The 14046-nt window shown below is 40.5% G+C and overlaps 1 protein-coding gene across 2 annotated transcripts in view; it reads left to right on the top strand.

Moving 5' to 3' along the window:
• The window catches only part of LOC147153510 (oxysterol-binding protein-related protein 2-like), a 15258-nt gene extending 1212 nt beyond the window's left edge, over positions 1-14046 (top strand). The window contains exons 1-14 of one of the 2 annotated variants that reach the window (XM_086031167.1): positions 155-228; positions 465-604; positions 2420-2534; positions 3222-3297; positions 3771-3905; positions 6599-6696; positions 6785-6967; positions 7478-7585; positions 7673-7762; positions 7845-7971; positions 11341-11445; positions 11510-11633; positions 11713-11803; positions 12981-14046. In XM_086031167.1, coding sequence (XP_085887293.1) covers positions 568-604; positions 2420-2534; positions 3222-3297; positions 3771-3905; positions 6599-6696; positions 6785-6967; positions 7478-7585; positions 7673-7762; positions 7845-7971; positions 11341-11445; positions 11510-11633; positions 11713-11803; positions 12981-13083 — 1392 coding nt within the window. In that variant the 5' untranslated portion in view covers positions 155-228; positions 465-567 and the 3' untranslated portion in view covers positions 13084-14046. Of the gene's footprint in view, positions 1-154; positions 229-464; positions 605-2419; positions 2535-3221; positions 3298-3770; positions 3906-6598; positions 6697-6784; positions 6968-7477; positions 7586-7672; positions 7763-7844; positions 7972-11340; positions 11446-11509; positions 11634-11712; positions 11804-12980 lie in introns of those variants that run through there. The other variant, XM_086031176.1, reaches the window with a different exon arrangement.

Genomic DNA, 14046 nt, shown 5'->3' with positions numbered 1-14046 from the left:
GTAGTGAATGTCATATGTATTTATAAGTTTTGCTTTTTCAATTGAACACTAAAAAAAAAAACATCTTCGAAATGCACTTTTATGAGCGTAAACCTTCAGACTGCGCTGTGATTGGCTAACACACACGTCAATCATGGTGTCCTTTCCACCTACTTCCGCCCGTCCGCAAATGCTCAACTGAACTGTTCTCGATTGTTTACGTTGGCGGCTCAGTCGTTGGCTTGACAGGTATATTTCCGTAAACTTGGTTTACATTCACGTCCCCAACCCGGCTGTCCTTTACTTGTTTGGGAGTGCATCGCTAACGTTAGCTAATGTCTCCTGGGCATGTTTGAACTCACTAGCGTCGGAAAGTGCTATTTTGCCAGCTAGCCTTGGCAAGCCAATTCAACATGAATAGCAGGCAGGCAGCTGTCGCCTGCTCGCCGTCCGTAACGCGTCCTCCTCCTTGCGTGTGCTTACAGTCGCTGTGTTTTGGCTCTCTGCGATGTTCGGAGGGAGTCTAGACTGGGGGACGAGCTCGCTGCTTTCAACATGACTTGTGAGTGACCGCCCTCTCGACTCACTATGAACGGCGAGGAGGAGTTCTACGATGCCGAGACAGGTGAGGAAAGCTGACCCGACAGCTGTCAAGTCGTCAAGTTTCTTCAATGCGAAACGTTTCTCCTCTTCTGCAGGTTTTAATGTTCGCAAATTTGGGGTAACACATGTCATGCGAACTTCCACCAAAAAAATTACAATTCAAATGAAGGCAATCAGAATATTTATATAAGTAGGCAAATATGAAAACGACCAATTTATTAAATAACTTGAGGCTTTCAAATTAAAATGTGCAATTATTCTACCATGTATCTCAACCAATTCCAACCAGCACATGTCAGAGCAACTCTCAAATCGCACTGTATTTGAATAAAAGGAACTAAACTGTAGAATGAACTAACACCGGAACTTGAGAGATTTAGGAGAAATATCTATTCTCCTGATTCCCATCCATTATTCATAGGGTACTGTTTTCATGTAAATATTGAAACTCCATATATTAGATTTTTGTTTCAATTTCAATTTTCATGACTGTAATAGCCATTACTGAATTATCAAAATTAGCATCATGCTCACTAAAACCTATTATGAAGTATTCATTTGTTTTACTCACTAGTTGTCAATAATTTAAATTCTTGAATGTTTCAATTCTTACAGTACGTGTATCGTGGTTGGGATTACTTTATAAGCTTTGCTAATGCAATTTAATTTTCAACCATTACTTTTCCCCCAATCATGTCCCTCCCTAAATTTGGACTGTCAAACAAATGTCTTTAGAATCCATTATCTTATGATTCCTCGATTATTGAATCGTAATTGAATTGAGAGTTTGCAAGTTTGCAACATCTGCATTGCACTATAGAGAGTAATTTCCTGCAAATATCTGAAAAAATTGAGTCAGACAGTTATGTTATTAGTGTGACGATTTATTAATTGTAAAAAGTATTTAAAAGGGTGGAAAATTTGTGTGTGAGGTGGATAGGCATTGGGGCTCCCGAGGACCGGACTTGGGCTGTGTCTGAATGTCCACCCTTATTCCCTAGCCCCTCATTCACTTTGCAGGCCCACACTATATTGTATGTAGTACTGTTTAGTAGTACGCAATGAGGAATAAACACTCATTATATCGTGCGGTTTTATACTGTGAACATACAAAAATAAAACATAGTAGTATACTGCTGTCATTAAACATGCAGTAATTGAACTATCAGCAAATGAGAACTAAACAGATATGCATAAACAGTTGTATGCTGTGTATCGCTGCTTTTTTGCATTTCATAATCATTTTTGTCAACTATTTGGTTTATATCTTTAGATTCGAACAGCCATCTCACTCCTTTCTCCTAATCGCATATTACATGACCACTGTACCTATCATGACGTACTTGCGCATATCTCCGACTATTTTTTGTGACCAAAAAAATGTATTAAAATATTTTATTTCCTTTGCTGTACATATTTTCAATAAAATAAATAAATTATTTCCATGGTTCATAGTCACTGTATCGTTTTGATACTTGCGCTTGCGCCAAGTTGTTTTCCTGATCGCAGTGCATTGTGGCCTATATTAACCTGTTGACTGAACATCGATGCACACTACTTTTCCAAGTGCATTGTGGGTAATTTTGAGTGCCCTACATTTGTCCTCCCTGGACATTGAAACACCCCTACCAAAAGGCGTAACCCCTTACTAGTACTAAATAGGGAATAGTTTGCACATTCAGACACTGCCTTGGAGACCCCCGTGCTTAGCAAATAAACTTGCTATTGTTGTGGTTGGTTCTCAGCCACTACCTGGTATGATGCGGTGTAGTTGTACAGAGGCTTGTGAGTGTATATTTCTTGATGTGCACAAATGAAAGGAATTGTCATGTCTCAGGGCTTGAGTCAGATGATTCCTTGGAGGTCAGTTTCAAGGACGCCCTGGTGTTCGACAGCAGCAACCAGGTCACCGATTGCTGCGCTGCAGAGTGCGATGCAACATGGCGGCGTAGGTGAGGAACCTCTCATGTTATCCATCCATCTTCAATAATTGCATTTTTTTCTCTGTTTTGTAAAGTTACATAAATACTAAAGGACAAACTATTTCAAAACGGTCAAATGTTTTGCCTGTAATTCATATCTGTTGTTGTAAGCGTTAAGGGACCAAAAATATGTTGTTTTCGTCATTATATAATATATTGTTTAAATCAATCAGCCGATTAACCGGTTATTGGAATTTTATTCTGCCAAATATCAGAATCAGCATCGGCCTAAAGAAAAAAAATCAACATTGGTCGGGCCATACAGTTTAGCCTCAACAGGGTCATGGGTGAACTGGTTTCTAATTAAAAAAAAGTAGTTATCCATCAATTTGCATTTGTGATCATACATTTCTTTGGTTTCACAGTCATGTGGCATGTGACAAATATAAGATGGTGAACCTTGATATGTTTTTGAAATGTGGGAGCGATCGAAACCCTGAACATCCGAACTGTGAGTTGCTACCCAGTCGGCCACGGTGCAGCCCACAATACCCAAACAATTTAACTACTTCCTAACATTCCTAATGTGTAACAGGTCCATTTGGCAGATGTGTTGGGGCCAATTGTTGTTTTTGTTTAGTAGAAACAAATCAGGTATTATGATTTCCAATTAAAAGGAAACAAAACATAACTTTTTTCTGTTGTTGTTTTCACAAGGAAAACCCTGCCTGCTGAAATGATCACCAGAAGCAATTTCAGCGTGACAAGTATATTGAGGAAATGTATCGGCATGGTGAGCAATTGACGGTAACGTCTTTACACACAAACAAAGCAGTCAAAAGCAGTCATAATTTGAATGTTCATCAAGACGTGATGGAAGGGAATACATATGTTTATCTTCACCCATCATGGTTTGACAAGCAATTCATTCATTTGTGAAAAGATGGCTTATAACCCAGCATGTCCAAACACATTGTGGACACAGTCTGTCCTGCAATGACCACAGCTATTGTGTTTCCTGCACCTTTTACTGATTGTTTCCTCTTGATTGTGTTGTTGCATATAAAACTCGGTCCTCCTCTCTGCTCAATCAGCTATATTTGGGTTGGCTATCACATTTTTAGATCATCACAAGGACCAAAATAGTAACTCGCAATATTACACTTTATACAAGTGATCCTTTTTTTCCCCTGCATTTTCACCCAATAAAATTGGCATTATTTCAAAAGTATCGTGTCAATGTTGTTTTATGTTGTGTTGCTATAGGAGCTGTCCAAAATAGCCATGCCGCTTGTGTTTAATGAGCCACTGAGCTTCCTCCAGAGACTCTCGGAGTACATGGAACACACTCATCTTATCCACAGAGCCTGCGCGCTGCCTGACTCCATAGATCGCATGCAGGTATGATCAACTAATGACTGGTGGCTGTCAGTACGTCAACAGTGTTAGCAAATCAAAATTATTAACTCAGTCATCACTGCCATTGATAAATTTACTTGTCTTTTCACAGTCCAGCCATTCAATCCAATCAATTTATATTTTTCTCAAATTTTTTCAAACGTTCGGGTAACAGAGCGTCTGAAAATGTCTGGGTGGCCCGCCTTAGTTTTTCGAGATACGAACCGTCGTTCATGAGGTTCCACTGTTCTTAAAAAAAAGAAATATAAGATGAAGACAATCTCTTTTACCTGACCTATTTAACTGTTAATAATTTAATGGAAAATCTAACAAAAAAATAATTTGTAATGTACATTGTTTATAAATTTAACTATTCAATTAATTTTCACTTAATTTTTAAATTTTTTGTTTTTTTTTTGTTTCAGGCAATAGCAAAAGCAACACAGTCAGTGTCATATTTCAACAAATAACAAAAGATCAAATTGGTAAAAAGTCAATTTTGCCTGAAAGTGGAAAGAAAACTTCTTCAGTCCCACCCCCATCCGTTATTCAAATTGGACATATTAGCTACTATGATACAATGATAAGTAAGTACCCAGAGAGCAATAACTATTACCTCATTCACTGTCAGCCATTTTCTGAGCAACCACCTCCACCTTGCCAGCCATTTTGAAGGAATTTGGCTGATCTTTCAAGGCCCACAGAATATTGTGTTCTATAGCTATATGAACACGAAACTCTTTTTTCATTAGAAAAAAAAGGTTTCTTACTACCTTTCTCCGTTGTTTAGTAATCAGTAGTAGGGTATAGCCAAGTTTCACCAATTTTTCCTTTTCTGACTAGAAAACCGAGAAAATTAGCCTTTTGTGAAAAGCTTCATTTCAAGCTGCACTTTGACTTTGACACCAATAAATCTCAAACATCTTTACAACAACATAACCAACTCTGACAAAATGGTTTTGATGGTAAAATAAAAATGTATTTACAAGTTTATATACAGTATTTACAATTTACAAATTTAACCAAACTGTATGAACTTCAAACTACCGTATATGCAAGTAGGTACATGCGTGCATGCCCGCACGTGCGTGTGTGTATGCGTGCGCGCGCGCGTATGCGTGTGTATTTGTTCACCCCAATTATAACTATTTACAATTTTTACATTTGAGAGAAAAAAAGTATTTATACTCTGCTCGAGCGTCAGCCATCTGTAATTCTCCATTCTACACTAAGTCCTTCCCCATTTTCGGCCCCCCATCCCCCCACCTTTTTCTTCCTTTCCTGTTTTCACATTGGCTGATGACTCATCCACCGTGGTGGTGCCAGCCAATAGTAGGGAACAAAAATGCTTCCTCCGGCCAGATCCTCTTGAAAACGTCAGAGAAGGTGTCTAGGACGTTGGTCCAGCCGCCTTGCTAAAAAAAACGATTAGACGAATTCATTCTTCAAAGGCAGTGGGCGTGACTCTTTTGTTAGGCGAATGAATTCGTCCAAGGCGGTGAATGTGACGTCATCTTAATTGCCATCTCCATGAAATTACGTTATCGATAAAGGATTGCCTTGTTTTTTGTTTTTCCTCCTGTTTTGCTGTTAATCTCCTCAGTGGCATTTCTGGTAGGAGGCGATAATATGTAAACAGGTCTTAGGAAGTAGGAAGTCCATTGTTTGTGCCACTGGCTGAAAACGTGAGTTGGAGCATACGCGACTTCACTCCCCAAGAAGGAAAAAGACAGCAAACACAATTTATCCCAAGAAGGAAAAAGACAGCAAACACAATTTATCATTTAAAAGCATGTGGGATGCCAGTTGACGCATCTTAAAGTAGAACGTTTATGGAGTCCATACACATGAAATCATAGCTGATGAGCTTTTGACAATTCTCTGAATCTTTTCATGTCACCCTGCAAATCATCACCGGTGACGTGATGTAAAGGAAACACAAATGCACACACAATGAGGAATGAAGACACTCGACACAAATATTTTCTTTTTTTTCTTGCAAGGAGAGCGCAGGGAAGTGTTCTATTACAGTTCCTAAAACCCTCTGCCAGGCTCCTGCGCCTCCTCTCTTTTTATTTTTCTTAGGAGTCCCTGATTACAAAGGTGTTCCAGCTCTAAGGGAAAGGGGAGCGAAAGTAACTGGAACACTATGAACTTGTTTTGTCTATGTGTATGTGTGTGTGTGTGTGTGTGTGTGTGTGTGTGTGTGTGTGTGTGTGATCCATTAACATACATATGTGGAAGCAAAGCACATCAAGCAAGTTGGGCCTAGATATGGAAAAAGCTAAAGCTAAACCCACAAGCTAATAAAGCTAACAAACCTAATAATAATCTAACACATGAATCATAATATACCTTATTATTCTTACACTTATAATGAACATGGAGCAAACACCCAAGATGGGGACTATATGCGTGTCATCACCCAGCTAATGCTTACTCTAGTTAATATCAATGGTCTCTGCAGCTATCTAGCTAGCTGTTAGCATGCAGGCTAACACGTCGAGCATTCAGGATGTTTGCCTTGAGGACTATTTACTACTATTTTACAACACTACAAATGTGCACTAACCAACCCAGTTTACTATACAGGGCAAATTTTACTTACCCCCGCAATAAGTTACAAATCCAATCAAGTCGAGCCCTTGTCTTAAAGTAAACTGGAAGTTATCTCTGCTTTTGATCCTTCGCAACAGGCTGTTGCTGCCTTTGCTGTTTCAGCCGTAGGATCTCAAAGGGAACGGACTGGAAAGCCATTTAATCCCTTACTGGGGGAGACCTTTGAACTCACAAGGTACGGAAGAATGCTTGTGAAGGCTCACGCTCACCCCCCCAAAAAAAATCATGTTCATTTAACCGTTTAAATATTTTCTTTTTTGAAGAGAGGAAGATGGCTACAGATTGATCTCAGAGCAGGTGAGCCATCACCCTCCCGTCAGTGCCTTCCACGCAGAGTCTCTGAAGCAAGAATTTGCATTCCACGGATCCATCTACCCCAAACTCACGTTCTGGGGCAAAAGTGTGGAGGCCGAACCCAAAGGCACTATGACGTTGGAGTTATTGAAGTGAGAACTTGTTCATATGCTGTTGGATTGCTTTTAGAATGTGTTACACGTAAAGGATGGGTATCGTTAAGGTTTAAACGATATTGCTACTCTTGACGATACTGCGTATCGATCTGGTGCTTTAAAGGTTTTCTTATCTGTCTTTTTTTGTTTAAAACGGCAAAACAAAAATACTAGAATTAACACTGCTTTTTCAAAAAAATGTTTTACTTGTTTTGCAACTAGAATGACAATGTAAAATGAATAATGATATGACCCGAAATAATTCCGGAACATCCTCGGCGGGTTTACGACACCGTCACATGTATATTCTGATGCATTTCATTGGTTAAGAGACCGAGAATTAAATAATAAATAGAAAATGACGTATACGCTCTCCCGGCTTTAAGGGTGGAAAGACGCAACAGCGCTCCCGGCTCTAGTGGTAGAAACTCGGTTATGTGCTCCCGTCTTTAATTGGATTAATCAAACTAACAAAGCAGTCTCAAAGATGCTGTTAATTTCTTTCAGACATAAAGAAGCATACACATGGTCCAACCCAATGTGCTGCGTGCATAACGTCATCATAGGAAAGATTTGGATCGAGCAGTACGGAACAGTAGAGATTGTAAACCACAGGTACTGTGACAGATATTTTCTTGTAGGAGTGGAAGGAAGCATTTTAAATGACAGACGACTGACACCGTACTTATGGTGATAATTTAGCACAGGAGAGAAGTGTGTGTTGAACTTCAAGCCGGGTGGAATGTTTGGGAAAGAGCTGCACAAAGTGGAGGGTCACATACTAGACAGCAGGTAAGAGCAGCGCAAAGTGTTCATGTTCAGTGTGCCCGAAATCTTTTACTGCATCTGGTTTGCATCTCTGCCGCTGAACCAGGAAGAAGAAATGCCGCATGATTTATGGCAAGTGGAACGAGTGCATGTACAGCGTGGAGCCCAAGCTTTATGAAGCACATAAGAAGTCTGATAAGAAGGCGGGAGCAGACGCAAAGAAGCTGAAGCAGGTGAGTGCATTTTGAATTGCATTGGTTTTATGCAGCGAAAAAGGCCTTCGGCCCCACCGCACACTGACCACAAATTTTTATGAGTGGCCGACCATCAGGTCGTAGTTTTGCTTTGTGTTGCAACGTAGATGTAACGGCCACCAAAGATGCCATATCTTAGCACATTTCACAACAAAAATTATGTTTCCTGGTTCAGCGAGCTTCAGCGATGCTTACACCTCTAAATAGGAATTTTTAACTCGCAACAGCCGTTTGCATTTAGCTAGCTAGCTATTCAGACAATATGAAAATGCATCCGTCCCTTGGAAAGTCCACTGTTGTGGCCACTCAAGGCTGACGAGCTGTCATTTTTGTCAAATCGTTTTATCGCGATGCAAAGCATTTCAGCACAGTTTGACCGTCAGATCATTTTCTGAAACTGACTGAAGGACAGCCATGGACCTGCTGCCACTGCCTTGGCATGATCTATATGACGACCAATCAGTGGGATCAACCGTAGCACACACTTCGCCCCCGCCCCGCTCCCTATTTTCCCAAAACAAGTTTGTTCCGAAGCAAATTCATCGTCCATGATATGGAACTAGTTTGGTTTTCACGCCAGATGACAAAGATCAAAAATTATACGCAAAGTGTGCAAGGAGAGCTTGAAGGCAAGTAACGGCAACACTACGAACTTGTTCAGTCACCTGAATCGACAGAATCGTCGACAATACAATGAGAGCTAAATGGCGAAAGCTAAAAACTCAAAAGCAGCGACAACAGCTCATGCTCGTCCAAAACAGCAGACCCTCACAGAAGCGTTCACCAACCTCATGCCGTATGACAGAGGCAGTAAAAGATTGAATACCGTCACAGTTAAGGTAACTTTTCACTTGGTGAAAGATTTATGTTCCATTCAAACTGTTGACGGTGAAGGATTTTCAAAAACATGATTAAAACTTTGGATCCGTGTTATGAGCTGTTTTTTTTTTCCTTTCGAACACCGCTATTCCCCGCATGTATGCAGATTGCATCAGGATTTTTCCTGCGTTCAAAATTGCAAGGCAGCCGCCTCCAGCTAATTTTGTGCCCACCCCCAGTCAGAGCGATTGATATCACTCAATACAGCGTAAAGCTCCAGCTGTGTTGATTGAGCGATTGATGTTTCCTCTACGGCAGCAACGTATTTTAACTGCAGTTAAAGCGTTCGCCACTATTGGTCGGCTTCTACGTCAGCACTTCTAAATATGGGCACACTGTTGCGCGAACGTTAAAGGGCTTGTCAGAGCGCGGCGATTGAACAGATTACATTCGGCAAGCCAGGTACCAGGTACGAGCATCTCACGCATGCACTTTAACGCAAATGAGATCGAGGGAAAAAACGTTGAGTAGTGTTGCCTACCAAGTTCACTTTCCAAATGGCAGGGGGGAAAAATCAGAGCATAACAAAAATATGAAGTCCTACACAGGGCGTTTCAACACAGTTTGTGTTGAATGTAATGGCAACCCCACTAAAGAAAAACAGCAACACCAGCACAAATACACATCAAAACTATCTTATCTTGTGAGCTCATCTGCTGGTCTATGATGGGAGGTTTTCTACAGGGTCATTCTGCCTCATATGTTTGGCATCATTTGAGCAAGACTTCACATATTCAGCGGTACTTCAGTTCCCTCCATGCAAACATCAACCAGGAATTTTTCCAAAGGGGACTGAACTTCGCAAGCACAAGTTGCTCTCTTTGAAAGTTCAAGCAGAAAAGTGGACAGAGTTTGAACAAGCCACTTTAAAAACCCTTTAAAAATTGTGGCTCTAGTTTTGATAAATGAATGCTTTAACGTGATAATAGTCACTCTTATTGGAACTCTTGGAAGTATGCTCCCCGTAAAAGAAAGTGAGTCAGTTGAATTTACAGAATACCCGCACGTCATGGCGCATGGTCAGGATGATACCACCTCTGCCTCAAGCTAGGAAAAAAAGTGCATTTTTTTGCAACAACAAGCGACCTCGGGTCCAGCCACACATCGGAACCAGACAGTACATCGATAAATGGGAGCTATTTAGTGCAACACTCACAGGATCAATCTCACAGGAGAGAGAGCATATAGAAGCAGAACTGCCAGACGCACTTGAAATGTGGGATCTTGAAGAGATAAAAAAATGACGACTTGACAGTGGGCCCAAAATGGTAAATGCACTGGATGTGATCTTTACATATAAAAGGTGCTCTTCTTTACTATAGCTGACAGCAGCATTTTTTTAAACTTCTTATTCACGTGCTGCTGCTTCTCTATCCATGGATTATCTATACCGCTTTATCCTCACGAGGGCCGCCGGGGTGCTGGAGCCTATCCCAGCTGTCTTCGGGCAGAAGGTGGGGTACACCCTGAACTGGTTGCCAGCCAATCGCAGACAAACATACGCACTCACAATCACACCTAGGGGCAATTTAGAGAGTCCAATCAACTTACCATGCATGTGTTTGGAATGCGGGAGGAAACCGGAGTACCCGGAGAAAACCCACGCAGGCACGGGGAGAACATGCAAACTCCACACAGGGAGGCCGGAGCCGGGATCGAACCCACGACCTCTGAACTGTGAGGCGGATGTGCTAACCATTCGCCCACCGTGCCGCTTTAGCTGTGCTGTAATTCTAAAAAATAAAGTGCGTTGATTTATTTTTAATGATGATTCCTTTATTTATTTACTCTTCATAGAGCTACAAAAAAAACAGCATCAATGGCAATCTGCTTCTTCCAGGACAACCGCGCTGTTTGCAGTTCAAGAAAATATTGAAATTGAGCCTCAAAATGTTGTTTCTTGACAATAACAGCAGAGGGTGCAGTTTTTCCATTGCAACCAACTGGTACATGCAAGGGACAACCATTAGCTCTTTTATGAGTCACCAACTGTAATTTGTTTTATTGTCTAGGTCCATCGTGTCTGGCCGCATCACTCAAGTGTGCGGTGGCCCTTAGTGTAGGACTTGGCAAGACAATGCTTGTCGCTTCTCTCACCGCAAAAAATTACATTGCCAAGATTGTTCCCGTCTTACACATGTTTTTTAGTCTTTTACTATGGATTTTGTGTATTCATTTTTCTTTTCTTTCACAATAACATGCAGTGGCATGAGTAGCAGGTAAGGTTGAACATTGTATTTGGCATCTGTAGTGTGCTGCTGCAGCTGTTATGTCCAAAGTGTAGTGAATGAGTAGCTCATTGCCAGCACTAATCCATCAGCCTTGCAATGACATGCATTGTTGCTTGACAGATGTGTATAATTTGTGGCAAGTGTAGTTCTGTGACCGCTGTTTGCGTCAAGTTCTGCCCTTCCACATATGATAGTTTTAGTGATTGGGGTGTGTGTGTGTGTGTGTGCGTGCGTGCAGGAACATAGTTGTGAAGATGAGAATACAGTTCAAGAGACTGTGACTGTGATACCAGGAAGCGCCTTACTCTGGAGGATATCACCACGGCCTGCTCACTCGGCACAGGTTGGCGTTACGCACACACCTTGCAGATCTAGCGGCTCATGCTAATCCTCGTCATCTCGTCCAGATGTACAACTTCACCGGCTTTGCCGTGACGCTAAACGAGCTGGAGCCGGGCATGGGGCGACTTCTGGCGCCGACCGACAGCCGGCAGAGGCCCGACATCCGAGCCATGGAGAGCGGAGACTTAGGTAGTGGCAGTCTACAACATCGCGACGGTTGCGGCTTTTTTTTTTTTTTCTGCAGTCCTGACTTGGTGTACTTACACAGATACGGCAAGTGCAGAGAAGGAGCGCCTTGAGGAGAAACAGAGGGCCGCACGCAAAGAGCGATCCAAGGATGAGGAAGAGTGGTTGACCAGGTATCGAACTGTGTGCACGAACTGTTAGCAAAGTCTTCTAGGATCACCTGCTTGTGTCAAGCATAAGGTCAATGTACAGGATTTTCCATGATGTGGGGAAACGGGCGAGCTGGAGACCATCTCAAATAGAGGTGCAACGGTTGAGCAATTAATCCACAACTACTCAATTATCACATTAATTGAGAATTTTGATTATTAAATTAAATTCTCATTTAGAGATTGCGTTTTATTTGAAATGTTCTAAATCCTCTGAATTGTAGCCTCTCAACAGTAAATATTCTCCAGTTCTCCAAACAAATTATCTTTGTGTTTTTTCAATAGAGGACATTTGAAGACATCTGCTTTTACTTCAGGAAACATTGTTTTGGGGTAGCTTCAAGTCTAAATAAGAATTTACAATGCACTGGTGGAGGTGAAACTACACATTACACTACACCACAATGTACACAAAAACAGTTCATTGTATTTTTTAAAATTTTGGATAGGTTGAAAAAAAATCACAAATTATCAACATTGACTGATATGAAATTCTTGGTATTTTACTATATGGTGAAACATTTTTCACCCATATCACCAAGCTCCACTAAGCACATTATGTTTAAAAAAAGTTTATTTCATCTTTATATTGACCAGTTTATTTAACTTTTTCATAGTTGCATTGACTTATTTAAGTCCTAATATTAAGTATTATAATTATGTTAAAGTAAAATGACCTAAATTCAACCTTTTTTCCCCCCGGTTCAATATTTACAAATAAAAATAATCAAAAATCAATATATGTCTATCAACCAACAGAGATGGGTAGAGTAGCCAAAAAATGTACTTAAGTAAAAGTACTGTTACTTCAGAATAATAAGACTCAACAAAATAGTCATTTTCAGGCAAATTAAAGTCAATCCAATCAATAAAATGAATAACATTTAATTAAAGAATATCTAAAAATAATCTTAAGGTAAATTCAAGTACTTTAATAAACAATAAAATAATAATAATATAAATAAAAGAAAGAAATGAAGCACATGTATCACAAAATTTCAGCCCCTGTACGTTTTTTTAACAGGCTTTGCAAAAATCATGAAGTTTAATGTGACTGTTGCTGAATGCCAAACAGCTAAGTAGTTACTAAAGCACACTGACACGAAAATAATTCCAAAACATTTTGCTCCTGCCCCTTCAGGTGGTTCCGGCTGGGAGCCAACCCTCACACTGGTGCGCCAGATTGGCTGTACAAGGGTGGATACTTTGACAGGAACTTCACCGACTGTCCCAACATTTATTGACTATAGAAGACGTTCTCACTTGCTTTCTCTCGGCATCTTAAGATAGCTGTGACGTGTTGGACACATCTGTGGTAGCGTTTGAACTGATCGCGTCAGTGTTGGTGAATTCCACCCACGGGAAAGATTCAACTAAGTTTACTTCCTGGAGATGTTGATCATAATGCCCGCTATCCTCACCTTTGATGTGCTCTACTAATCATAGTCCGAGTGAAGTAAATGTTACACAGCTGTAGAAGGATCAGTCTTGTCTCCGTTTAAGTTCAGGTGATGCTTACCTTCAATGTTTCATGTAGACGCACCACCTACTTCTATCAAGTTGTGTTCAAATATCAGGGGTTATTTAAACGCGTGTGCTACTTTCCTATTGTGCGTTATAGGATATTAAAAGCCAATCAACCAATCAAAGCTGATCTTTTACATGTGCTAAAGCCATAAATTGTCTTCTGCACTGAGGGGAAATACTCTAAATGTATTCAGGTCGGATTCAAAGCAAAGGGATTCTAAGCATTTTTGGTTTAACCGAAAACTGTGACTGTATTTTTGACTTTTTATGTTCACCGTTAATTAAGTTAGTTAAGAACCGTTAATTCCGACATGAGCGTGAAGACTTCTATCGTTTTCTTCCGACAACCTAAGTCCTGTTTCAGAACAGGGCCCGAACCTATGCAAGCTGATCCATAGAGTGAACCCTTCAGAAATGTGAAAAATGTAAACATTTAATTCCTGTTGAGCTTTGCAACCAACATGTGATCACCACTGAGAACCTGTATGGAATGTGATACAACACGCTTATTATTGTTTCTGAGGACTAACAATGTCTAAAACTGCACAGTAGAAGGCTATACACATGCTCTACATTAGGGCTGTTCGATTTTGCCCAATAAGGAAATCCCGATTATTTTCTCTCAAACACGATTTTACGAATACGATTTATTTGTAAAATAAAAAATAATGAAAAATGAA

This window comes from Filicampus tigris, chromosome 1 (assembly GCF_054856515.1).
Source record: "Filicampus tigris isolate MCC_2025a chromosome 1, RoL_Ftig_1.0, whole genome shotgun sequence".
NCBI lineage: Eukaryota > Metazoa > Chordata > Actinopteri > Syngnathiformes > Syngnathidae > Filicampus > Filicampus tigris.
This window is presented reverse-complemented; position numbering and strand designations above follow the sequence as displayed.